This window comes from Aquarana catesbeiana, linkage group LG01, assembly GCF_042186555.1.
Source record: "Aquarana catesbeiana isolate 2022-GZ linkage group LG01, ASM4218655v1, whole genome shotgun sequence".
In the NCBI taxonomy this organism is placed as follows: domain Eukaryota; kingdom Metazoa; phylum Chordata; class Amphibia; order Anura; family Ranidae; genus Aquarana; species Aquarana catesbeiana.
In genome coordinates, this window is record NC_133324.1 from 4,815,268 (window position 1) to 4,843,172 (window position 27,905).

The window sequence follows — 27,905 nt, forward strand, 5'->3', positions numbered from 1 at the left end:
GGCGGAAGTGCCGGTGAGTAAGCCGGAAGTGGGTGTCGGTGAGGGCGGAAGTGCCGGTGAATGAGCCGGAAGTGGGTGTCAGTGAGGGCGGAAGACATGGAAGATCACTCAGCAGCCACCCAGAAGTGACACCCTGTGAGATGTATGTGTGATGGGGACGGTGGGGGGAGGGGACATCCCTCTGTACAGAGCAGCCAATTAGAACTCGGCTGTCATTGGTCAGGGTGTAAAGTCAGATCTGATTGGTTGTTAGGGAGAGCCCAGATATAATAATGGATCTTCTGTGGCATTTAGATCCTCAGGATCACTAATTCTTATCCCAGCTTTCACTTGCTGTATGCTTCTACCAGATCTGTATGTTGGGGCCCCTCAGAGGTAGTCATGTCTGTCCCGGGGCCCCTCAGTGGTAGTCATGTCTGTCCCGGGGCCCCTCAGTGGTAGTCATGTCTGTCCCGGGGCCCCTCAGAGGTAGTCATGTCTGTCCCGGGGCCCCTCAGAGGTAGTCATGTCTGTCCCGGGGCCCCTCAGTGGTAGTCATGTCTGTCCCGGGGCCCCTCAGTGGTAGTCATGTCTGTCCCGGGGCCCCTCAGAGGTAGTCATGTCTGTCCCGGGGCCCCTCAGTGGTAGTCATGTCTGTCCCGGGGCCCCTCAGTGGTAGTCATGTCTGTCCCGGGGCCCCTCAGTGGTAGTCATGTCTGTCCCGGGGCTCCTCAGTGGTAGTCATGTCTGTCCCGTTGCCCCTCAGTGGTAGTCATGTCTGTCCCGGGGCCCCTCAGTGGTAGTCATGTCTGTCCCGGGGCCCCTCAGTGGTAGTCATGTCTGTCCCGGGGCCCCTCAGTGGTAGGCATGTCTGTCCCGGGGCTCCTCAGTGGTAGGCATGTCTGTCCCGGGGCTCCTCAGTGGTAGTCATGTCTGTCCCGGGGCCCCTCAGTGGTAGGCATGTCTGTCCTGGGGCTCCTCAGTGGTAGGCATGTCTGTCCCGGGGCTCCTCAGTGGTAGTCATGTCTGTCCCGGGGCTCCTCAGTGGTAGTCATGTCTGTCCCGGGGCCCCTCAGTGGTAGGCATGTCTGTCCCGGGGCTCCTCAGTGGTAGGCATGTCTGTCCCGGGGCTCCTCAGTGGTAGGCATGTCTGTCCCGGGGCTCCTCAGTGGTAGTCATGTCTGTCATATGATTCTCTTCTCTTACAGTCAGGATGGAGTCGGAGAAGGTCTCCTCAGAGGATCGGGATGAAGATGAGGAGAAGGTCTCCTCAGAGGATCGGGATGAAGATGAGGAGAAGGTCTCCTCAGAGGATCGGGATGAAGATGAGGAGAAGGTCCCCTCAGAGGATCGGGAGGAGGAGTCAGAGAAGGTCCCTTCAGAGGATCGGGAGGAGGAGGTGGTGATTCTGGAGGACGAAGATGAGGGGAAGGAGGATGGAGATCTTGAACAGAACCCCTTTGATGGTCTCCCCTTCTCCTCCCGCTATTACCTCTTCCTGGCTGGGCGCCGGATGTTGCCGGTTTGGGGGGTGAAATACCAATTCCTGGAGAGTCTGCAGGGCAACAACATCGTCCTCGTCAGTGGAGAGGCGGGGTCTGGGCGGAGCACACAGGTGACTGTCATACCGATCCTTCTAGATGTGGGGGGCCCTGTCTATGCCAGGATCGGGGGGGCCCAGTTACTGTACATTGTGCTCTATCATGGTGTGTCAGGATCTCCAGGGGGCGCTATAATGGGTTCTGTCTGTACCTTCAGTATGTGTGGCTGGTGGGGCCCCTTAGTGTCCCGGTGTTTGGAGGTATAGTAGCCCCTTAGTGTCCCGGTGTTTGGAGGTATAGTGGCCCCTTAGTGTCCCGGTGTTTGGAGGTATAGTGGCCCCTTAGTGTCCCGGTGTTTGGAGGTATAGTGGCCCCTTAGTGTCCCGGTGTTTGGAGGTATAGTGGCCCCTTAGTGTCCCGGTGTTTGGAGGTATAGTGGCCCCTTAGTGTCCCGGTGTTTGGAGGTATAGTGGCCCTTTAGTGTCCCGGTGTTTGGAGGTACAGGGGCCCCATACCTGGCACAGTGTGTATGTCAGGATATATAGGGCCCCTATCTCAGGTGAAGGGTGCTCACTCAGGGTGTATGTTGGGGTATTCAGGGCCCCTGTACCCCATGTCATGTGACCTCTGTGTCCTCTCAGGTTCCTCAGTGGTGTGCGGAGTTCGCTCTCTCCCAGGAATACTCGGAGGGCGCCGTTATCTCCTCCCAGCCTCACGCTGCCGCCGCCTTCAGCCTGGCCGTCCGAGTGGCGGATGAGATGGACCTGAACCTCGGCCATGAAGTTGGCTTCTCTGTCCCTCATGAGGACTGCACCACCCCCAACACCATACTGAGGTGAGCCGGGGGTCTGGACCTCCACTGACACATGGGGGGGGGGTACTGGGGGGATAAGGGGAGGAGGGTGGCACAGTTTGAGTACAGAAGTCATTCTCCCTTCAGGGACAGTCCTGGCAATACAATCTTCCTGGGATCGGGTCCCCAGACAGGTGAAGGAACCCTCCAGAGCAATCCTCACATCCCCCGTCTGTCAGTTCATCTACACGAATGGTGTATCTCCCCGCACACCTACCTCCCCTCCACCACTTAATTCCCACTTCCCGAACTCTATCCACCTTCCTGAACTCTTCCCACTTTCCCGAGCTCTTCTCCAAACTCTTCCTACTTCCCCAAACTCTTTCCACTCTATCCACCCCAATTTACATTCTGTGTCATTGTACTCCCATCCACACCCTTACCATAACATTACCGCCATGACCCAACAGCACTTACCATAACCCTACCGCCATGACCCAACAGCACTTACCATAACCCTACCGCCATGACCCAACAGCCTTACCATAACCCTACCGCCATGACCCAACAGCCCATACCAAAACCCTACCGCCATGACCCAACAGCCCATTCCAAAACCCTACCGCCATGACCCAACAGCCCTTACCATGACCCTACCGCCATGACCCAACAGCCCATACCAAAACCCTACCGCCATGACCCAACAGCCCTTACCATGACCCTACCGCCATGACCCAACAGCCCATACCAAAACCCTACCGCCATGACCCAACAGCCCATTCCAAAACCCTACCGCCATGACCCAACAGCCCATACCATAACCCTACCGCCATGACCCAACAGCCTTACCATAACCCTACCGCCATGACCCAACAGCCCTTACCATAACTCTACCGCCATGACCCAACAGCACTTACCATAACCCTACCGCCATGACCCAACAGCCCTTACCATAACCCTACCGCCATGACCCAACAGCCCTTACCATAACCCTACCGCCATGACCCAACAGCCCTTACCATAACCCTACCGCCATGACCCAACAGCCCTTACCATGACCCTACCGCCATGACCCAACAGCCCATACCAACAGCCCTTACCATGACCCTACCGCCATGACCCAACAGCCCATACCAAAACCCTACCGCCATGACCCAACAGCCCATACCAAAACCCTACCGCCATGACCCAACAGCCCATACCAAAACCCTACCGCCATGACCCAACAGCCCATTCCAAAACCCTACCGCCATGACCCAACAGCCCATTCCAAAACCCTACCGCCATGACCCAACAGCCCATACCATAACCCTACCGCCATGACCCAACAGCCTTACCATAACCCTACCGCCATGACCCAACAGCCCTTACCATAACTCTACCGCCATGACCCAACAGCACTTACCATAACCCTACCGCCATGACCCAACAGCCCTTACCATAACCCTACCGCCATGACCCAACAGCCCTTACCATAACCCTACCGCCATGACCCAACAGCCTTACCATAACCCTACCGCCATGACCCAACAGCCCATACCAAAACCCTACCGCCATGACCCAACAGCCCATACCAAAACCCTACCGCCGTGACCCAACAGCCCATTCCAAAACCCTACCGCCGTGACCCAACAGCCCATACCAAAACCCTACCGCCATGACCCAACAGCCCATACCAAAACCCTACCGCTGTGACCCAACAGCCCATTCCAAAACCCTACCGCCGTGACCCAACAGCCCATACCATAACCCTACCGCCATGACCCAACAGCCTTACCATAACCCTACCGCCATGACTCAACAGCCCATAACATAACCCTACCGCCATGACCCAACAGCCTTACCATAACCCTACCACCATGACCCAACAGCCTTACCATAACCCTACCGCCATGACTCAACAGCCCATACCATAACCCTACCGCCATAACCCAAGAGCCTTACCATAACCCTACCGCCATGACTCAACAGCCCTTACCATAACCCTACCGCCATGACCCAACAGCACTTACCACAACCCTACCGCCATGACCCAACAGCCCTTACCATAACTCTACCGCCATGACCCAACAGCCCTTACCATAACCCTACCGCCATGACCCAACAGCCCTTACCATAACCCTACTGCCATGACCCAACAGCCCTTACCATAATCCTACTGCCATGACCCAACAGCCCTTACCCTAGCCTTACCCATAACTGTACAGCCCTAACCATAACCCTATAGACCTTAATCTCACAGCCTTAACCACAACCCTACCGCCATGACCAGTGGCCCTTACCATGTCCCAACAGCGAAATCCCCACAGCCCTTGCCATGACCCAATGGCCATAACCCTACCACTATGACCCAGTGGTAGGGTTATGGCCATTGGGTCATGGCAAGGTATCCATACCTTTGCAGTCTACTTGGCCATGTTGAGATACAGTTGTGCTCAAAAGTTTGCATACCCTGGCAGAAATTGTGAAATGAATATTGAAAATATGACCGATCGTGCCAAAAATTCACATATTCAAGCCTTTGGATATCTTTTTTATATCCTCTTCCATCCTTGTAAAGTTTCATTACCTTGTTACGCAGGTCTTTTGACTGTTCTTTTCTACCTCCTCATGGCTCAGTGTCTAGCCTGCTTAGCGCATCCATGTGAGAGATAAACTCATTGACTATTTATACACAGACACCAATTGTGATTTAAAAAGCCACAAACTGTGTGAAATTAACCTTTAATCGCCATTTTAACCCTCTGTGTGCCGCCTTCTGTGTCTGTACCAAGGCCAAACATTCCGCGGTATGTCAACTTTTTATCAGGGCCATTTGAGTGATTTCTGTTATCATTATGATTTAAAAAAAGATCCAAAAAATGATGTGATAATAAATGACTTCCTGTGATCGCTATCCTTAAATAAAAGACAGTTTTTTGGCACGATCGGTCATATTTTCAATATTAATGCCAAAATGTCACAATCTCTGGCAGGGTGTGCAGACTTTTGAGCAGGACTGTATGTGGCTGTGTACATCCACCCTCCAGGTTGGTGTGGTGGTCAGTCTTATCCAGGTTTCTTACACCTTGTGGTTTCTTCTCCGGTAGGTTCTGCTGGGACTCCCTGCTCCTCCAGGAACTGACCTCCAACCCTCTGATGCAGACGGCCAGTGTGGTGATCCTGGATGAGGTGGACGAGCGGACGGTGGCCACCGACCTCCTGCTGGGCCTCTTTAAGGACATCATTCGGCAGAGAGCCGCCCTGCGCCTGGTGGTCATGACCTCGCCGGCTCTGCAGCCCCGTCTGCTGGAGTTCCTTGGGTCGGGTACGTCCGTGGTGACGGTTCCGGGCCGGGATCACATGCCGGACGTGGTGTACCGGCCGTCTCAGTCACATGACCAGGTGATGGCGGCCTGTCACATGGTGCTGGATATCCACCGGAGGAATGAGCCCGGGGACGTGCTGGTGTTCCTGGCCAGTGAGGAGGTGTGTGTGATTGTATGATGGGGGGGCGGGGTGTACCCTGATATCTGTATGATAGGGGTGTGTACCCCGATATCTGTATGCTGGGGGGTTGGAGGTGTGTACCCCGATATCTGTATGGTGGGGGGTTGGGGTGTGTACCCCGATATCTGTATGATGGGGGTTGGGGTGTGTACCCCGATATCTATGGTGGGGGGTTGGGGGTTGTACCCCGATATCTGTATGATGGGGGTTGGGGGGTGTACCCCGATATCTGTATGATGGGGGTTGAGGTGCGTACCCCGATATCTGTATGATGGGGGTTGGGGTGTGTACCCCGATATCTGTATGATGGGGGTTGGGGTGTGTACCCCGATATCTGTATGATGGGGGTTGGGGTGTGTACCCCGATATCTATGGTGGGGGGTTGGGGGGTGTACCCCGATATCTGTATGATGGGGGTTGGGGGTGTAACCCGATATCTGTATGATGGGGGTTGAGGTGCGTACCCCGATATCTGTATGGTAGGGGGTTGAGGTGTGTACCCCGATATCTGTATGGTGGGGGGTTGGGGTGTGTACACCGATATCTGTATGATGGGGGTTGGGGTGTGTACCCCGATATCTGTATGATGGGGGTTGGGGTTGTGTACCCCGATATCTGTATTATGGGGGGGGGGGGTACCTCAATATCTGTATGATGGGGGTTGGGGTGTATACCCCGATATCTGTATTATGGGGGGTGTACCTCAATATCTGTATGATGGGGGTTGGGGTGTGTACCCCGATATCAGGGGGGGTGACGGATGTCGGCTTCTTCTTCACAGGAAGTACAGAGGTGCTCGGCGGCGCTCCTCACCGAGTCCGTGTCCCTGAGTCCCAGTCTGGGCTCCCTGCTGCCGATGGCTCTTCTCCCCAGTGCTGGCTCCTCTATACAGAGCGTCTACGAGGCGTCCCATGGCGACTCCGACTACCAGCGCCATGTCTTCCTCACAACCGCCGTGGCCGAGTTATCCTTCTCTCTGACCGGGATACAATTCGTCATCGATACCGGGAGTGAGGTGCAATCTGTGAGTATTGATGACTGGAATGTAATGACACCAAGACCGCTCCTTTCCTCCGCCCACTGTGGGGTGAAAGGGACCTCCTCCGAGGAGCTATGGTGATATCCCACTACGGCTTTCCTCTGTCGGATACAGCGGGGGAGGGAGAACACACCTAGTGAGCGGGACATGGCTCTCCTCTATCAGATATAGTATACAGCGGGGGGGGGGGACACACGGGGTCCGGCCGGTGTAGCGCTTTGCCGACATGTAGCTCTGTGATGTTCGTTATCTTCTCTGACGTCTTCTCTTCCAGGTTTACAATCCCCGAATTCGTGCCGATTCTCAGGTCCAACGTCTGATCAGTAAATCCAGAGCCGAGATCCGAAGGATGAGAGCGCAGGGACCCGATGGTAAATAAATAATGGGGTGTCGCAGTATGAGGGTGTCCCGTGGGTCATCTTCATATGGGGAAGATTGGCATGACATAGGAGGTCCGGATGAAGCCTTCAGGAGGGAGCATTTTCCACTACCCAATGAAAGACCATCTGTATCTCCTATCATCTTCTCTTCTGTACGAGGGTCCCAGAGCCTTGTCTTCTGTATGAGGGTCTAGTCGGGTTTTGTATATCAGGCAGTAGAGTTGATGGATCCAGTAGAGTAGACGGCCCCTCAGCTGATTTCAGGCGGTAGAGTAGACGGCCCCCCAGCCGATTTCAGGCGGTAGAGTAGACGGCCCCTCAGCTGATTTCAGGCGGTAGAGTAGACGGCCCCCCAGCCGATTTCAGGCGGTAGAGTAGACGGCCCCTCAGTCCATTTCAGGCGGTAGAGTAGAGGGACCCTCAGCCAATTTTCAGGCAGTAGAGTAGACGGACCCCCAGCTGATTTTTAGGCGGTAGAGTAGACGGCCCCCCAGCCGATTTTCAGGCGGTAGAGTAGACAGCTCCCCAGCCGATTTCAGGCGGTAGAGTAGACGGCCCCCCAGACGGTTTCAGGCGGTAGAGTAGACGGCCCCCCAGCCGGTTTCAGGCGGTAGAGTAGACGGCCCCCCCAGCCGATTTCAGGCGGTAGAGTAGACGGCCCCCCCCAGCCGATTTCAGGCGGTAGAGTAGACGGCCCCCCAGCCGATTTCAGGCGGTAGAGTAGACGGCCCCCCAGCCGATTTCAGGCGGTAGAGTAGACGGCCCCCCAGCCGATTTCAGGCGGTAGAGTAGACGGCCCCCCAGCCGATTTCAGGCGGTAGAGTAGACGGCCCCCCAGCCGATTTCAGGCAGTAGAGTAGACGGACCCTCAGAAGTGGCTCATAGGGTACAGGACATACAGAAGTGGCTCATAGGGTACAGGACATACAGAAGTGGCTCATAGGGTACAGGTGTAGAGGACATACAGAAGTGGCTCATAGGGTACAGGTGTAGAGGACATACAGAAGTGGCTCATAGGGTACAGGTGTAGAGGACATACAGAAGTGGCTCATAGGGTACAGGTGTAGAGGACATACAGAAGTGGCTCATGGGGTACAGGTGTAGAGGACATACAGAAGTGGCTCATCGGGTACAGGTGTAGAGGACATACAGAAGTGGCTCATGGGGTACAGGTGTAGAGGACATACAGAAGTGGCTCATAGGGTACAGGTGTAGAGGACATACAGAAGTGGCTCATGGGGTACAGGTGTAGAGGACATACAGAAGTGGCTCATAGGGTACAGGACATACAGAAGTGGCTCATGGGGTACAGGTGTAGAGGACATACAGAAGTGGCTCATAGGGTACAGGTGTAGAGGACATACAGAAGTGGCTCATAGGGTACAGGTGTAGAGGACATACAGAAGTGGCTCATGGGGTACAGGTGTAGAGGACATACAGAAGTGGCTCATCGGGTACAGGTGTAGAGGACATACAGAAGTGGCTCATGGGGTACAGGTGTAGAGGACATACAGAAGTGGCTCATAGGGTACAGGTGTAGAGGACATACAGAAGTGGCTCATGGGGTACAGGTGTAGAGGACATACAGAAGTGGCTCATAGGGTACAGGACATACAGAAGTGGCTCATGGGGTACAGGTGTAGAGGACATACAGAAGTGGCTCATAGGGTACAGGTGTAGAGGACATACAGAAGTGGCTCATAGGGTACAGGTGTAGAGGACATACAGAAGTGGCTCATGGGGTACAGGTGTAGAGGACATACAGAAGTGGCTCATCGGGTACAGGTGTAGAGGACATACAGAAGTGGCTCATGGGGTACAGGTGTAGAGGACATACAGAAGTGGCTCATAGGGTACAGGTGTAGAGGACATACAGAAGTGGCTCATGGGGTACAGGTGTAGAGGACATACAGAAGTGGCTCATAGGGTACAGGACATACAGAAGTGGCTCATGGGGTACAGGTGTAGAGGACATACAGAAGTGGCTCATGGGGTACAGGTGTAGAGGACATACAGAAGTGGCTCATGGGGTACAGGTGTAGAGGACATACAGAAGTGGCTCATAGGGTACAGGTGTACAGGACATACAGAAGTGGCTCATGGGGTACAGGTGTACAGGACATACAGAAGTGGCTCATGGGGTACAGGTGTAGAGGACATACAGAAGTGGCTCATGGGGTACAGGTGTAGAGGACATACAGAAGTGGCTCATGGGGTACAGGTGTAGAGGACATACAGAAGTGGCTCATGGGGTACAGGTGTAGAGGACATACAGAAGTGGCTCATAGGGTACAGGTGTAGAGGACATACAGAAGTGGCTCATGGGGTACAGGTGTAGAGGACATACAGAAGTGGCTCATAGGGTACAGGACATACAGAAGTGGCTCATGGGGTACAGGTGTAGAGGACATACAGAAGTGGCTCATGGGGTACAGGTGTAGAGGACATACAGAAGTGGCTCATGGGGTACAGGTGTAGAGGACATACAGAAGTGGCTCATAGGGTACAGGTGTACAGGACATACAGAAGTGGCTCATGGGGTACAGGTGTACAGGACATACAGAAGTGGCTCATCGGGTACAGGTGTACAGGTCTCTTATTGATTTCCTTGTCCTTGTTGACAGTTCGGGATAGTGAGTCACCTTTTATATGGCTGTTGCAGTAAATCTTTTGACCTGCCCCGATCCTTATCTGAGCTGCCAACATCGATCAGTGACTCACACCCTCCATGATAACCGCTGATAGTGCCGCTCTGTCTCCTCATTTCCCCCGTCACGTCATTCCAGACATCGGCCATAACTTCTCCATGAAATCCTAGAGATCCAAACCATAACCAGCACTGTTCTAGATCCTCCACCACCAATCAATGTCTTACTTCTTGGTTTAACCCTTCTGTGTTGGAACCATTCACCCTTCACCTTGTGTGTCACACCCCTTAGTAAGACCTTTTGATTAGAAGGTTATAAATCACATTTTGCCCTCAGGGGTTGAATGGACTTGGACCTCCTCAGGGTTAATGGGCGAGTTGGCAGCTGCCGGTTGCACAGATCTATTCCTGCCCCGGCAGAGCCTCCTCACCATGTTACTGTGGGTTTGGGTAGGATCTGGTGACTCTGGGAATCTTTCACAAATGGCCATACTACTACTGCAATAAATTCATTGTCCTGTTATAAAGGGGCCCTCAGCCTAATGTGAACGTACATCTCCAATAGCTGCCCTTTTAGGTTGAGGAAATGCTGAACTTTCTTTCCTGGAGAGTAAGCTACCCCAGGATCCCTATTCTTGCTCCCCAGATATTCCCTATGCTTGTGTTGGATGCCCCCCTCGTTATATTCAGGCAGGTTGATTTGCCCCTGCTCTGTAGTCTTTGGTAGACTGGCTCCACCTAGTGGTCTGATAGGGAGCCTCATTCTGAATTCTCTACATGTCCCTCTATTCTGTATATCCTTCCGCTTAGCCCTGCTTACACCATTTCAGCTAGGACCTGGTAGGTCCTGGTTGACACTGCACACCTTCTCCTTATATCCCAGACCTAGCACTCTTTGTGCAGGCCGCAGAGAGCTCTTCCTGGGTGCCCACTTAGGCTCCTGTAGAACCTTTTGGCCATCCTGAGCTCTATCCTTCTAAATAAGAAGGTTCCCCTTCTGGGAATCAAATCCTCATTCTGTTCCCATCAGAAGAGGCACTTTGGATTCTTCTTCCATGTGGGAACAAGGTAGCTTGGAAGCCAGTCTTCCCTTCCTCTTTTTGTTACTTGAGACCTAATATATTCTGCTATGTCTTTTTGACCAGCACAACCTCTCACCTTTTGCTCCCTTAGATGTTAGGAGTCAGGCATAACATCTATGGCCATGTCCTCCTTGGAACCTGTCCCCTCTTGTGTCTTAAGGTCTTAAATCGATGGAACCAGCCAAGTCTGTCAAAGCCTCATTTCACTGTGAAGACTTGCACATCCCCATGTCATCAATTCCTGCACTTAGCTGTGGGCCCTATCTTCTGCAGCTTGAGTTTTCCTCAAGATTGTGGGACATCTGTACAATCTCATGTTGAGGGAGCAGTCGACACGTTCTGATCAACATCATAGCTCCTACCTGAGTCTTCTTCCTTGTCTGCTTTACAGAATGAGAGGGTGGGTGTTCCAGCAATCCTTATATCGCTGAATCAGATGTGGTACTTCCACCTATATTCTTTTGATAGATGCCTTGTGGCCTCCTCCAGATCTTCTGCCTCTGGGACCTGTTTACCCCCCTCCTTTACGATCGCTAGCATTAATGCCATGGCTGTTAAATTCCAGGTTCTGAGAGACAGGGGCATCTCTGGTTCTGTGAAGGTTAGGAAGTCTATTTCACACAAGGTCTACTATCGCACATGGAAGGCATACTTCACTTGGTGCGAGAAGAGAAACTCATCCTCATGAGATTTCTCCATAGTACGAATTCTGGCCTTTCTGCAAATAGGTCAAGGTCAGCATTTGGCATCAACAAGGGTTAGGTCTCTGCACTTGCCATCTTGTTCCAGAGAACGCTAGCCCTCCATTATTTAAGACCTTTGTGCAGGGTGTCTCCCATATGGCTTCCCCTGTGTGCCTCCCAGTGACTCTTTGGGGTCTGATTTGGGTTCTCTTGGCACTTCAGAAATCACCCTTTTGAACCCATTCAGGATAGTCCCCCTTTCCACTCCAACTTACATGGTTCCTCATTGCCGTCACCTCTTCGAAGCGATTGTCAGAACTGGTGGCCTTATCATGGAAAGAACCCCTTCCAGTCTTGCGCGACAAGGTGCCTCTGGACTTGTTTTGGATACTTTTGTCCTTTCACTTCAACTAGGACATCTTTCTTCCATCTCTCTGTCCGGCTCCAATTCATCAGAAGGAGATCTTCCTCCATTGTCTGGATGTGGTTTGTACTGTACTGGTTTACGTCCCGACTACTTCTTCCATTAGGACTGACTCAGTAATTTCTGACTGTCCCCGTAAAGGAGAACCTTTCTTTTCTTCTATCATTCAAGCTATTATAGTCTTTAGGATTGGCATCCCCCCTCCCCCCTGTCCTGTCAAAGCATACTCCACTGTAGATCTGTGGGTGCTTCTTCGACTTTTCTGCATCTTTTCTTCTTTTTTTTTTTTTTTTATTTAAAAGAGTTTTATTGTCGTACATACCAAGAAAATACAAATCTGAAGGTATATAATCCAAAAGCGTACATGTCAATAAGAAATAGGATTTCTATGCATACATTTGCAAATCAGCATATGCACATACAGCATTTTTTGTCACTTTTATCACAAAACTTAATAAAGAATGCAAGAAGAAAAGAAACCGTAAACTAGGATGACAACGCCCCTCCCTTCCAACCTCTTCATCCTTTCTTTTCATGTTCTATATGTTCTATATGTTCTACCAGATGGATGTCCGGACCTCATCTAAAACCAGCTTCAGGTATAATGTCCTTCAAGTGGGTGTCCAGACCTCATCTGGTCCTAGCTTTGGGTGTAAGGTCCTTCAAGTGGGTCTCTAGACCTCATTGAATACCAGCTTCTGGTGTAAGGTCCTTCAGGTGGATGTCCAGGCCTTATCTCATATCAGCTTCAGGTGTAAGGTCCTTCAGGTGGATGTCCGGGCCTCATCTGATACCAGCTTCAGGTGTAAGGTCCTTCAGGGGGATATCCAGGCCTCATCTGATACCACCTTCAGATGTAAGGTCCTTCAGGGGGATATCCAGGCCTCATCTGATACCAGCTTTGGGCGTAAGGTCCTTCAGGAGGATATCCAGGCCTCATCTGATACCAGCTTCAGGTGTAAGGTCCTTTCGGGGGATATCCAGGCCTCATTTGATACCAGCTTCAGGTGTAAGGTCCTTCAGGGGGATATCCAGGCCTCATCTGATACCAGCTTCAGATGTAAGGTCCTTCAGGGGGATATCCAGGCCTCATCTGATACCAGCTTCGAATGTAAGGTCCTTCAGGTGCATGTCCAGGCCTCATCTGATACCAGCTTCAGGTGTAAGGTCCTTCAGGTGCATGTCCAGGCCTCATCTGATACCAGCTTCAGGTGTAAGGTCCTTCAGGGGGATATCCAGGCCTCATCTGATACCAGCTTCAGGTGTAAGGTCCTTCAGGGGGATATCCAGGCCTCATCTGATACCAGCTTCAGGTGTAAGGTCCTTCAGGGGGATATCCAGGCCTCATCTGATACCAGCTTCAGGTGTAAGGTCCTTTAGGGGGATATCCAGGCCTCATCTGATACCAGCTTCAGGTGTAAGGTCCTTCCGGGGGATATCCAGGCCTCATCTGATACCAGCTTCAGCTGTAAGGTCCTTCAGGGGGATATCCAGGCCTCATCTGATACCAGCTTCAAGTGTAAGGTCCTTCAGGGGGATATCCAGGCCACATCTGATACCAGCTTCGGATGTAAGGTCCTTCAAGGGGATATCCAGGCCTCATCTGATACCAGCTTCAGGTGTAAGGTCCTTCAGGGGGATATCTAGGACTTATATGATACCAGCTTCAGGTGTAAGGTCCTTCAGGGGGATATCGAGGGCTCATCTGATACCAGATTCGGATGTAAGGTCCTTCAAGAGGATATCCAGGCCTCATCTGATACCAGCTTCGGGTGTAAGGTCCTTCAGGGGGATATCCAGGCCTCATCTGATAACCGCTTTCGTTTTAAGGTCCTTCAGGGGGATATCCAGGCCTCATCTGATACCAGCTTTGGGTGTAAGGTCCTTCAGGTGATTGTTGAGCTGTAGGCAGCCCCCCGTTCTGTGTGTTGTAAGCCTGTTAGTGTTATGTTGCTGTTGCCCACCCCTCAGTTGGACTGGTTTTGGAAGTCCTGACCATCTCTTAATTCTGGTACCTCAGTTGACACGAGAGAAAATCGTTTTTTTTTTTTTTTTTGTACTCTCCATTTCATTGAGAGCCACAGCCGTTTTCCCCTCTTTTTTTTAAGATGATATTCTTTTGCACAAAACTAAGTCATGCTGGGAGTGGGAGGGGTTGTGAGTGTGTAGATCCTCCTGTAGGTGGCAGTATAACCCGACTGTCAATTTTCACATTGAGTAGTAATATGGAATCCCTCTTCCCTCTCTAGGGATTTGTTACCGCTTGTATCCTGAGAGCACCTTCGAGAGTCGGATGTTGGAGTTTTCTCCTCCTCGGATTCTGCAGGAGAACTTGAGTCGTATGGTTCTGCTGCTGAAACGTTTGGACATCGCTGACCTTGGACAGTGTGACTTTCTGGACCGGCCTGGTAAGAGGTGGCGTGCTGCCTGGCTAGACCCCCTCCATACTCTGGAGGATTCCCTCCCCCCTCCCCCCCAGTCATTCAATGTAGTATTCTCTCTCTCTCTCTCCTCAGCTCCGGAGTTCCTCATGCAGGCTCTTGAAGATCTGGATTACTTGGCAGCACTGGATGACGATGGCAATCTGTCCGAGGTTGGAATTGTCATGTCAGAGTTTCCTCTGGATCCTCAGATCTCCAAATCTCTCATCGCGGCCTGCGAATTCCAGTGCGTCAGTGAGATGCTGACGTTGGCCGCCATGCTAAGCGGTATGTGTAAGGTGCTAAGGGGGGGGGGGGGAGGGGGGAATGTAGGAGTGAGCACTGACAAAGGACGTTTCCTACTGAGGGCGTCACCATCACTACAAAGTGCAAATACTGAGGGTGCCACCATCACTACAAAGTGCAACTACTGTGCTGGCCTCTATAAGCAGGACGCTTTGTACTGATTGGTGGCGGGCTGAGAGGAAAGTCTGAAGTCATAGTGGAGTGGAGGAACCATGGTGTCATAGGATCAGTGGGCAGAGTTATAAAGACTAGTGGGTGGGGTTATAAAAAGGGGAGGGGGTAAATATAAATGGCATGGTAGGTGTTGTTCTACATATGGGTGGGAGGAGCTATAGATAACATACATAAATGGTGAGTAGTGGGTGGAGTTAGAGATTAGTGGGCGGGGTTGTAAGAAGGAAAGGATGAATATATAGAGCTTTAGTAGGTGGAGTTGTAGAAATTAGTGGGTGGAGTTATATGTCAAAGATGGATATATGTGAGTAGTGGGTGGAGCTGTGAGTGGGTGGAGTTATAAAGATTAGTGGGTGGGGTTAGAAGACAAAAAGGATAAATATAAGAAGCCTAGTAGGTGAAGCTGTAGAAATTAGTGGGCGGAGTTATAAGTAAATAATATATGTTGTGTCATAGGTGGAGTTATAGATACGAGTGGGTGGAGTTTTACGAAGTAAAGGATAGATGAGCAGTGCATAGTAGGCGGATAAGTGGGTGGAGTTGTATAGATTGGTGGGTGGGGATAAAGGAGGGAAAAGATAAATATATGGAGCATAGTAGGTGCAGTTATAAATAAAAGACAGCTCTGTGGTGGGTTGTAGGTGGAGTTATGGATAGGAGTGGGTGGAGTTATAATAAGTTAAAGATATTGTAGGTGGAGTTACAGAAATGAATAGGGGTTGGATTATAAGAAGATGACTATAGATGTATGGGCCATAGTGGGTGGAGTTATTGATGTGAGTGGGTGGAGTTATTGATATGAGTTGGTGGAGCTATGACAAGTATTGGAGGTAGTGGTTTATAGAGGACTGCACCCTCTGTAGAAATTAGTGGGTGGAGTTATTGATGTAAGTGGGCGGAGTTATTGATATGAGTGGGTGGAGCTATGACAAGTATTGGAGGTAGTGGTTTATAGCGGACTGCACCCTCTGTAGAAATTAGTGGGTGGAGTTATTGATGTGAGTGGGTGGAGTTATTGATGTGAGTGGGTGGAGCTATGACAAGTATTGGAAGTAGCGGTTTATAGCAGACTGCACCCTCTGTAGAAATTGGTGGGTGGAGCTATTAATGTGAGTGGGTGGAGCTATGACAAGTATTGGAGGTAGTGGTTTATAGCGGACTGCACCCTCTGTAGAAATTAGTGGGTGGAGTTATTGATGTGAGTGGGCGGAGTTATTGATGTAAGTGGGTGGAGCTATGACAAGTATTGGAGGTAGTGGTTTATAGCGGACTGCACCCTCTGTAGAAATTAGTGGGTGGAGTTATTGATGTGAGTGGGTGGAGTTATTGATGTGAGTGGGTGGAGCTATGACAAGTATTGGAGGTAGTGGTTTATAGCGTACTGCACCCTCTGTAGAAGTTTTTCTCATGTTGTTTCTCTGTATCTTACTTCCAGCTTGGCTCCATGCATTGATCCTGGCGCAGTAGGCGGAGTTATAGATATTAGTGGGTGGAGCTTGCAGTGCTGTAGTTGATGTCCTCTTCTCCTTGTATTTCCCGCTCATTGTCCCCTCTCTCCTGCCGTAGTTGCTCCCCGCTGTTTCCTGCCCCCTCCGCACAGCGAGTCCGTCCTGTGTGCCCGCCGCGACCTGCAGCTTCCGGAAGGGGATCACATGACTCTCATCCACGTGTACGATCATTACAAGGAGCGTGAGTACTGCTAGGATCGACTGTAAATGCTACTAGTATGCCGGACCCTCGAGAACGGGGCCAGGCGCTGGACACCCGAGAGCGGGGCCAATAAATGGACACCCGAGATTGGGGCCAGCCGCTGGACGCCCGAGAGCGGGGCCAATAAATGGACACCCGAGATTGGGGCCAGCCGCTGGACCCAAGAGAACGGTGCCAGTAATTGGGTGCCCAAGACCGGTTGCCAGCCACTGGACGCCTGAGAACGGGGACAGTAATTGGATGTCCACGACCGGGGGCCAGCGGCTGGACACCCGAGCCCGGGGGGCCAATAAATGGATGCCTGAGATTGGGGCCAGCCGCTGGACCCTAGAGAATGGGGACAGTAATTGGATGCCCGAGGGTCTGGCGGTTGTCTGCTAAGTCTATGTTTAATCCCGTCTAAGTGTACAGAGTCATGTGAAGATGTCCGTCTGTTCGGTGATTGTGACTCCCCAAATGATCAATGATTACCCCCCAATCCCGGGATGTCGGGAACATTCCCCTATAATTCTCACTTTATTTCTCCATTGGGGGACACGGGGATTCAGAGACTGTCGTGTTATACTGCCGCCTACTGGAGGAATGGGCATTGTGGGCCAGCCCAGGATATCCCCTCCTCCTCCCAACATGCCTCAGTTTATTGTCTTTTTCTCTGCTCTGTTTTTTTTTTTATTGGCTCCTTCTTTTTGATTTTTTTTTTCTTTTTTAAGTGGAGATTGCAGGTCCTTCCATGCTGAGTTACTGTATCCGGGGATGAGGGTTTCCTCAGCACCAGCTGTAGAGTGCCGTACCCATCTCATTCCCCTTATGATTCTCCGTTCACATGTGGGGAACACTTTAAAGGGTTGGACTGCAAAATTCTGGAAGCTCTTACTCTGCGTGACCTTGGCAGGACAGGGTCTCTTTGGGATCACTGTGGATACCATTGTCAAGGAGCCACTGATGTGGCAGGACCACCCATCTTCCTCAACCAAAGAATCTTAGGGCTCAGTCAGGGTGGGCTCATTCCTCGCTCTTGCTGGGTCCTCTGCACGTTTAGTTTGTGGCCCTGCCTTGGCTTAAGCCATGCACCTTGGGTGTTCACCAAGGTACTAACTGCTATGCTAGCTTTACTGAGCTCTCAGGGCATTCCTTTCCCACTAAAACTTCAAATTCTCCCCAAATGTCCCCAGACATGAACTCTTCAGTCCCAGTCATCCAACGATTCAGACCAGGAGTCATTCAACTCTTCGATTCTACGTGAGAGTTCTGGAGCCAACAGTAGCCTCCATCGATGTAGTCCAGACCCCTACAACACAACATTCTGTCATTGTGGGACAAGTCAGTCCAGTCCTTGGACAGAACAATTTGTCTGCCACTAAAAAACAAGTTTCCTCTGGCCTGGAGGCTCAGTTCCCATTTTGGGCAGATCTTCACAAGTTTGAGCTTTGAACGCCGTTTTTATATCCAAGACATTAACAATGGGCATGCAGACTTCCTAAGCCAGAAGCGTTAGACCCGGTGGAATGGTCCCTACACCCGAAGGTAATCCAGGACCTGTGTTTACAGGTGGGAAATGCCGGACATGGACCTCCTGGCCTACAGGTTCAACAACAGAATGGATAGGTTTGCCTCCAGGTACAAGGATCCTCTAGCACGGCCATTCTCAACCAGCGTTCCGTGGAACCCTAGGGTTCCTCCAAAGGTGGCTAGGGGTTCCTTGAGCTGTGGCTGATTTACCTCCTGTTTGATGGTGCCTACATAGTTCTGAGCCAATGCCACTTGGAGGAGCCAGTGGTATGACACCATTGATCTTTATAGCTCTCTGTAAGGGGGCTATTCTTACACTGACCACCAAAGTAAGGGGCATTGTTCCCACTGATCCTCAATGAATAGGTTTTATCAGGGATTCCCCGAGACCTGGAAATAATTTTAAGTCTTCCCCTGGGCTTATAAGGTTGAGAAAGGCTGCTCTAGCAGAAGCAATGGATGCTCTGGTGACTTTGTGGGATCAGTACACTCTGACCCTTTTCTCACCTGAAACATCTTCCTCATCTGCTTTGCCTCTGGTATTCCGATCATGCTTATAGCTATAGATGAGTCTAGATGGATGTGAGGCTCTGATCTGATAAGACTCCACAAAGACTCTCCATTGACTTTTTCTGCTCTGAACCTTCAGTCTTAAGGACTGATTAACCACCCTGCTTCTCTAGCGCTTGCTTTAATGGCATTGCTGTTGATGTCCAGGTTCTGAGGGACAGAAACATCTCTGTACTGGTGATTTCCCAAGATGTTGAAAGTTAGAAGTCTAGCGAGGTCTGTCACCTCACATATACGGCATACTCCACTCGGTGCCGGGCAAGAAACTTTCACCCCAGGAAATTCTTTATCAGACATATCTACGTAGGTGGGTCTGAAGCGGCTTTTGACCCTTAACACCATCAAGGGATGTTCTTCCTGAGACTGATGGCTTTCTATTCCTTAAAGCGGACCTTCAGTCATTTTGTTCAACTTTCCATCTATTAAATCTTCTGCCGTTGTTGTTGTTGTTGTTGTTTTATCTTTGGATAGTAAAACATTTTTTTTTTTTGCCAGTAAATCCCTTATACAGCCCACTTCCTGTTTCTTGTCTGTCCATTAGTCTAGGCTTATAACATCATGCACAGCTCTCTCTCATGAGTTTGCCAGGAAGGGGAGGTGGGGTGCGAGTCTTAAGAGGGCCAATGAGAGCTGCAGAGCTGTGCCTCTCTGTGTGTCTGTGTAAATCCAGGAAGTGATCAGGCAGCAGCTTCAGCTGCCCATAGTTAAAATTGGCTGCAGCCAGACTCAGTGGAGGGAAATTTCTGCAGCGTATTTTGGCAAGTACAGAATCGCAGTATATATAAAATAATAGTGGTTGGAGGGAAGCTTCAGAATGGCAAAGATGTTTTTATTACAAAGTATGTGAGCAGACTGCAGTTCCTTTTTAATCAAGCACTTTGAGCAGAGTGTCTCTCACATTATCCAAGCGCTTGCAAAGCACCCAACACAATCGCTTTGTTGCATAAAAATGGCTCCAGACTCATGCACAGCATTTATACAACAAAGTAATTGTCTCCCTGCATTCCCCAATAGTGATGACATCCTCCAGTGTAGCTCCGCCCTACATGCTTCGTCACCGGGTCACATGACTTCCTCAGGGGGTTGTAATTGGATGAGCCATCAGTCTCTTTATATACTGTATAGTCCATTGTGTTTTTCCCCTGCAAGTGTCTGAACTAGTGGCCTTTGCACAGAACCCTTTTAGGTCTTACACAAGGACAAGATGCTGTTGAGGCCCAGAAATTCCTTTCTATCTAAGGTAGTTTTGGCTTTGCATCTCAACCAGGACATCTTTCTGCTGTCCCTCTGCCCACCTGCAGTTCATCAGGAGCTCGTTTTCTATTCCCTGAATGGTGTTTTCTTTGTGTGGGCCTACCTAGCAGCTACTGCTTCCTTCAGAAAGTCGATTATTCCTGATGTTCATCGAAAACCGTGAACCAGCTTTTCGTTCTACCATCTGTACACGGTTTATATAATCATCCAAGCTTGAGGTCTCAAGGATTGAGGATTGTCTTGTCAAGGCGCACTCCACTAGATCCTGGTGCCTTTTTTGGGTTCTTTGGCATCAGGCTACTCTTTCCTAGATATGCCTCCTGGTCTTCTGCTCACACCTTCTCTCAGTCCTACCAGGTGGAGCTTTTGGCCTCCTCTGATGCCAGCTTCAGGAGTAACATCCCTCAGACAGCTGTTTGAGCTACAGGCAGACCCCCTTTTTGTTGTTTTATTTGGGGGGGGGGACCTGGTAGTGTTGCTTTTGTCCGCCCCTCCATTGGGCTGTTGCAGGAAACCATTGGGTCTCTCAATGGACAAGAAATAAACTAGGATTTTTGTGGTCACCATGTAATCCTTAACCATTAACCTTCGTGGCAGTATTCCCGAGAGTGGCTCGGGGTTAATTTTCAGTACCAATAGCTGTAACCCCGAGCCACACTTGAGATTGCATCGCAGTATCCAGGTACAGGTACTTACCTTGTCCCCAGGATCCTGCGATGTCCTCCCGCTGTGTCCAAATTTCCCTGCAAAACAATTACATGCCTACAATATCAAACAACAAATTTCTATGCAAAGCAGTTACATGCCTACAATATAAAACAACAAATTTCTATGCAAAACAATTACATGCCTACAATATAAAACAACAAATTTCCCTGCAAAGCAGTTACCGTATTTATCGGCGTATAACACGCACTTTTTTCCCCTTAAAATCAGGGGAAAATTGCGGGTGCGTGTTATACGCCGATCCCCTGCGATCCGGAGCTGCCAGATTTTCAAAATCGCCGACCGCGATTTGAAAATGGCGCCGCCGGCGCCGAAATACACAGTGCCGGTCCTCGGCTCTTCTCGGCCACTTTCGTCTTCACTCGAGCGCCGCCCGAACCTAGCCAAGTGTACTCGGCTAGGTTCGGATAGCTCCGCTCGGGACTACGAGTGGAGCCGAAAGTAAACGAGAGCTGCCGAGAAGAGCCGAGGACCGGCTCTGTGTATTTCGGCGCCGGCGGCGCCATTTTCAAATCGCAGTCGGCGAATTTTGAAAGACAGGATGGCAGGGGTCCGGGATCACAGGATGCGAGGCTGCACTGGGGAAGGCTGCACTGGGGAAGGCTGCACTGACAAGGCTTCACTGGGGAAGGCTGCACTGACAAGGCTGCACTGACATGGCTGCACTGACATGGCTGCACTGACAAGGCTTCACTGGGGAAGGCTGCACTGACATGGCTGCACTGACATGGCTGCACTGACAAGGCTTCACTGGGGAAGGCTGCACTGACAAGGCTTCACTGGGGAAGGCTGCACTGACATGGCTGCACTGACATGGCTGCACTGACAAGGCTGCACTGACGAAGGCTGCACTGGGGAAGGCTGCACTGACATGGCTGCACTGACATGGCTGCACTGGGGAAGGCTGCACTGGGGAAGGCTGCACTGGGGAAGGCTGCACTGGGGAAGGCTGCACTGACATGGCTGCACTGGGGAAGGCTGCACTGGGGAAGGCTGCACTGGGGAAGGCTGCACTGGGGAAGGCTGCACTGACATGGCTTCACTGGGGAAGGCTGCACTGACATGGCTTCACTGGGGAAGGCTGCACTGACATGGCTTCACTGGGGAAGGCTGCACTGACATGGCTGCACTGACAAGGCTGCACTGACGAAGGCTGCACTGGGGAAGGCTGCACTGACATGGCTGCACTGACAAGGCTGCACTGGGGAAGGCTGCACTGGGGAAGGCTGCACTGGGGAAGGCTGCACTGGGGAAGGCTGCACTGACATGGCTTCACTGGGGAAGGCTGCACTGGGGAAGGCTGCACTGACATGGCTTCACTGGGGAAGGCTGCACTGACATGGCTGCACTGACATGGCTGCACTGACATGGCTGCACTGACATGGCTGCACTGACAAGGCTTCACTGGGGAAGGCTGCACTGACAAGGCTGCACTGACATGGCTGCAATGATGGGCATTTAAATGTAAGTTTTTTTTCCTTCAACTTCCCTCCTAAAAGTTTTTTTTTCCTTAAAATTCCCTCCTAAATTGGGATGCGTGTTATACGACGATAAATATGGTACATGCCTACAATATAAACCAACAAATTTCCATGCAAAACAATTACAGGCCTACAATATAAACCAACAAATTTCCATGCAAAACAATTACAGGCCTATAATATAAAACGACAAATTTCTATGCAAATCAATGTACTGCTTTGACATTCATAAATCAGACCGCCAGGGAGGTTAGGGGACAAGCACCACCCGCCATGTTTATGATCATGCTTTGCTACAAAACTGAGGCATGCTGGTAGCGGGAGGGGGTTATACTGGTCTGGTCTCCATTTTATTTATTTTTTTTGCCCTTCTGAAGGCGGCGGTATAACCCAATAGTCCCCCAATTGCTATCTCTCTCATTAGACCCCGAGAAATCAATCCTACAGCGAGTAGACACATCCCATTTCTTCTTTGTGTAGATGGGGACAGTTGGTGTGTCCATGCTGCGGTTTGTCCCCGCGCTCTGCACCAGGCTGACCTGCTCCGCAATGAACTGCTGGACACCATGACAAGGATCGAACTGCCAGTGACCGATCCATCCTTCCCCGACCCGGAGTGCATGCTGAACGTCCTCAGGGCCCTGCTGTCTGGAGGATTCCTCAAGGTGAGGCGAGGAGAGCCGTGTGTATATCCTCATATATGTCTATAACGGGAGGGACAGCGGGGTGATTTCTTACTGATGATTTCTTGCTGTTCCATTTTTCAGGCTGCTCGGGATGTGGACGGACAAGGGAACTACGTCATGCTCACTCACAAGCATGTGGCCTATCTGCACCCCTCCTCCGTGTATTATGGCTGCTCCCCTCCCCCGACCTGGGTCCTCTATCATGACTTCAGCATCACTCAGGACAACTGTATCAGTGTGGCCACCGAAATCCTCCCTGAAATGTGAGTGGCCCCTCATTCATGATCCCGCCCTTCTGTCCTGCTGGGGTGTGTTCAGGGCCGTCCCGAAAACACAGATTGGGGGAGATTTATTCTCTGTAATATCCAGATACCCCCCCATCCCCCAAAATACTTCCTGATATATTGTCTGCTTGGGTCAGTTACCTGGAAGAACTCTCCCCGGCCAATGTTGGAGCTATTTATGAAGTACTGTCTGCCTTCATGTTCATGAGTGTTCAGAGACAGATGGAGAACATTCTGAAGGAGAGCATAGAACCTCCCTCCTGGGTGGTAAAGGAGATCATAGCTCCACCCTCTGGGTGGTAAAGGAGATCATAGCCCCACCCCCTGGGTGGTAATGGAGATCATAGCCCCACCCACTTGGTGGTAAAGGAAATCATAGCACCGCCCCCTGGGTGGTAAAGGAAATCATAGCCCCACCCCCTGGGTGGTAAAGGAAATCATAGCCCCACCCCTGGGTGGTAAAGGAAATCATAGCCCCACCCCCTGGGTGGTAAAGGAAATCATAGCCCCACCCCCTGGGTGGTAAAGGAAATCATAGCACCACCTCCTGGGTGGTAATGGAGATCATAGCTCTGCGTCATGGTTGTTAATTGGGAATCGCTGTTCTGTCCCTAAGGACATCATAGCCCCACCCCCTGATGGTACAGGAGCTAAAATTCCCACACCTTGGTGGAGAAAGAAATCATAGCCCTGCCCCCTGATGGGAAAGGAGGTAATATCCCCTGATGCTAAATAAGCTAATATCCCCACCCCTTGGTGGTAAAGGAGATTGTAGTCCATCTCCTTGGGTGGTAATGGAGATCATAGCCCCACCCCCTGTGTGGTAATGGAGATCATAGCCCACCCCCTGGGTGGTAATGGAGATCATAGCCCACCCCCTGGGTGGTAATGGAGATCATAGCCCCACCCCCTGGGTGGTAATGGAGATCATAGCCCCACCCCCTGGGTGGTAATGGAGCTCAAAGCCCCGCCCCCTGGGTGGTAATGGAGCTCAAAGCCTCACCCCCTGGGTGGTAATGGAGATCATAGCCCCACCCCCTGGGTGGTAATGGAGATCATAGCCCTACACTCTGGGTGGTCATGGAGATCATATTTTCCCCTTGGGTAAAAGAGATCATAATTTTGCCCTGTGGTTGGTAGTAGGGAATCGCTGTCCTACCCCCAGTGGTAAAGGAGCTTATAGCCCCACCCCGATGGTAAAGAAGTTAATACCCCCACCCCTTGGTTGGTGGTAGAGTAGATCATAGCCCCACCCCTAAAGGTAAATAAGCTCAAAGCCCCGCCTTCTGATGGTACAGAAGGTCAATTGCTCCAGGTGGTGCAGAAAGTTGGCGAGGAGAATCTGACTAGGAGATCAATGCCAGCTCATATATTTTTAATTGATAAATGTATAATGATTTTCTCTGTCCCTCCTGCCCCCACCAGGTGCAGTGTAATTTAAAGGGGAACTCCCTTTTTATTCAGTTGTGGACCAGAATTGTATCGGTTAGTGTCTCCTGACTGCCGGTCCTGGCTGAGCCTGGCTTTCCTGCTCTCCCCATAATATGTTCAAGTAATGGAGCGTTATCTCCTTCCATGAGAATATAGGAGAATGCAGTCTGGAGAGTGTCACCAGAACAGGAAGTAAAGGGGAATCTCATCATGGGGCAACACTTCATCACTCCAACCAGAACTGAAAATAGAAGTTTGTGTCCAGTAGAGAGACCCCAATCCTGCCCCATCTGTATTGTGTAGGCTCGGCAGAGAGGTCCGGGACCTCGTCCTGCCACTGACCACAGTGCCGTTCACTGATCCCATCTCTCCTCTGCCCCCTGCAGGTTGGTGGAATTTGCCCCTCAATATTACCTGAGTAACCTGCCAGCCAGTGAGAGTCGGGACCTTCTGATGGAGTTGAGGGACAAGCTGCAGGATGAAGAGACGCATCCGGAACAGAACGAGGAAGAGGATGACCATGAAGGGGAGGAGGAGGAGGTGGAGGTGGAGGAGAAGGATTCCTGCTCTCTGCAGTGAGGACGTCTCTCAGGACTTGATGTGCACTTTATCTGCTGAGCCAATGAGAGGGAAGAGCTAAGCACTTGCAGTTGCTGGCTCTGGGATCCGGTCCAGTCTCCACCCTGAACTGGAAAATACAAGATTCGCTGAGCGACCATGCCTCTCTGCCAGTCATGTAGCTTAGTTTGTGCAGCTGGGAACCCATGGGCATTCAGATCATGTGTATAGCATTGAGGAGCTTGGCCAGTCAGGAGAGAGCTAATTACTAATAATAATCCATGGCCCAACCCTCATAATCCCCTGGCCCTGCCAGCGGTACCCTTGGGTCACAAATACCCTTAACTGGCAGCAGTTGTGGATTCTGTGTGTTTGTTGAGCCTCCTATGGGAATCCACTCGTTTTTTGCTGCACAGCGACTGTAGTATTTCTATGCTTTTATACAGCTATGGAAATCTCCCCTCTAAGTGATCTGATTGGAGGGTGCTGCAATGGGTGCAGCTCTTAGGCCTGGGCAAAACATAACCCCCTTCCCCATTCCTCTATAATCCATTCTATATGTTTGTTTTACCACGTGAACCAAGATTTACGCACCTCAGTCCATCGTCCATGACCCTTGCTGGTGCTGTTTCTGGGGGGCTGCTAATCGAGCGCTGCTGATGTTGCTGGGCCAAGTGGTCCTCGACGGTCCCCCATGCTCTGACGTTACCGTTGCAGATTGCCTTTAGAGGACCTTGCAGCTGGAGGTAACTGATTAAGAAATGTCCACATTATACGGGCAGTGACATGGACCACCTGCTGTAAGCAGGAGAGGAGACTCGGGAGCAGAGCATCAGGTGACCCTGGTCTTAGGTGAGCAGTTAGAGGGGAGATGGGGGAGCCCGGAGTCCAACTTTCACCTGATGTTCTTCTCCTGCCATATAACAACATTTTCTGGGGTGCTGCCCGGTTCTGACAGTGCTGGACCACATATGATTCAGAAGGGTGCGCGTAGTGATGTAATGGGCGCGGTGCAAAACCGGCAGCAAAGGGGGGGTCAGTGACGCTACAAAATTTTATGTGCAAGATTTTATTCAGCACGCAATGTCATATAGTCCAATGTTTTAGGGCCTCGTAGGGGTCCCCTTCCTATAAACACATATAGTCAGTGGTGACCCATAGCAATCGAAGTCCCTCCACGATGTCCTAATGATGTCATAATCCCGCCCACATGAACAAGCAGAAAACATAATAGCATGTAATATACATATATACAGTGTCTTGAAAAAGTTTTGATACCCCTTGATATTTCCCACATTTTGTCATGTTACAACCAAAAACGTAAATGTATTTTATTGGGATTTTATGTGATAGACCAACACAAAGTGTCACATAATTGTGAAGTAGAAGGAAAATGATAAATGATACAAATAAATCTGTGTGTGGGGGGGCATTTGTATGGCGCCCCCCGGAGTCAATACTTTGTAGAACCCCCTTTCTCTGCAAGTCTATTTGGGGATGTCTCTACCAGCTTTGCACATCTAGAGAGGACATTTCTGCCCATTCTTCTTTGTAAAATATCTCAAACTCTGTCAGATTGGATGGAGAGCGTCTGTGAACAACAATTTTCAAGTCTTGCCACAGATTCTCAATGTGATTTAGGTCTGGACTGTGACTGGGCCATTCTAACACATGAATATGCTTTGATCTAAACCATTCCATTGTAGCTTTGGCTGTATGTTTAGGGTCGTTGTCCTGCTGGAAGGTGAACCTCCGCCCAGTCTCAAGTCTTTTGTAGACTCTAACAGGTTTTCTTCTAAGATTGTCCTGTATTTGTCTCCATCCATCTTCCCATCAACTCTGACCAGCTTCCCTGTCCCTGCTGAAGAAAAGCATCCCCACCACATGATGCTGCCACCGCCATGTTTCACAGTGGGGATGGTGTGTTCAGGGTGATGGGCAGTGTTAGTTTTCCCCTACACATAGCGTTTTGCTTTTAGGCCAAAAAGTTGAATTTTGGTCTCCTCTGACCAGAGCACCTTCTTCCACATGCTTGCTGTGTCCTCCACATGGCTTTTCACAAACTACAAACAGGACTTCTTATGACTTTCTTTCACCAATGTCTTTCTTCTTGTCACTCTTCCATAAAGGGCAGATTTGTGGAGAACACGACTAATAGTTGTCCTGTGGACAGATTCTCCCACCTGAGCTGTGGATCTCTGCAGCTCCTCCAGAGTTACCATGGGCCTCTTGGCTCTTCTCTGATGAATGCTCTCCTTGCCCGGCCGGTCAGTTTAGGTGGACGGCTATGGCTTGGTAGGTTTGCAGTTGTGCCATACTCTTTCCATTTTCCGATGGTGGATTGAACATAGCTCCGTGAGATGTTCAAAGCTTGGGAGATTTTTTTTATAACCTAACCCTGCTTTATACTTCTCCACAACTTTATCCCTGACCTGTCTGGTGTGTTCCTTGGACTTCATGATGCTGTTTGTTCACTATGGTTCTCTAACCTCTGAGGGCTTCACAGAACAGCTGTATTTATACTGAGATTAAAATACACACAGGTGGACTCAGTTTACTAATTATATGGCTTTTGAAGGCAATTGGTTCCACTAGATTTTAGTTGGGGGTATCAGAGTAAAGGGGGTTGAATACAAATGCACCCCACACTTTTCAGATATTTATTTGTATCATTTATCATTTTCCTTCCACTTCAAAATTATGTGTCACTTTGTGTTGGTCTATCACATAAAATCCCAA

The 27,905-nt window shown here is 50.6% G+C and overlaps 1 protein-coding gene across 1 annotated transcript; it reads left to right on the forward strand.

Annotated features, from left to right (window-relative positions):
* Positions 1 to 27,898, forward strand: DQX1 (DEAQ-box RNA dependent ATPase 1). The gene is made up of 12 exons (XM_073617780.1): positions 1 to 142; positions 1,188 to 1,594; positions 2,162 to 2,355; positions 5,403 to 5,781; positions 6,584 to 6,826; positions 7,116 to 7,212; positions 14,307 to 14,465; positions 14,574 to 14,765; positions 16,524 to 16,646; positions 22,688 to 22,872; positions 22,975 to 23,156; positions 24,995 to 27,898. Exons 2-12 carry the CDS (start codon positions 1,193 to 1,195, stop codon positions 25,185 to 25,187), a joined length of 2,349 nt encoding a protein of 782 aa, XP_073473881.1. The 5' UTR covers positions 1 to 142; positions 1,188 to 1,192; the 3' UTR covers positions 25,188 to 27,898.
* Positions 27,899 to 27,905: the final 7 nt, after the last annotated feature.

Excerpts from the sequence above, each read along its gene's own strand:
- DQX1 (XM_073617780.1), top strand. The coding sequence starts at position 1,193 with ATGGAGTCGGAGAAGGTCTCCTCAGAGGATCGGGATGAAGATGAGGAG. Across the intron at positions 1,595-2,161 it reads GGTCTGGGCGGAGCACACAG|GTTCCTCAGTGGTGTGCGGA; the intron begins GTGACTGTCATA and ends GTGTCCTCTCAG. Across the intron at positions 5,782-6,583 it reads TGTTCCTGGCCAGTGAGGAG|GAAGTACAGAGGTGCTCGGC; the intron begins GTGTGTGTGATT and ends TCTTCTTCACAG.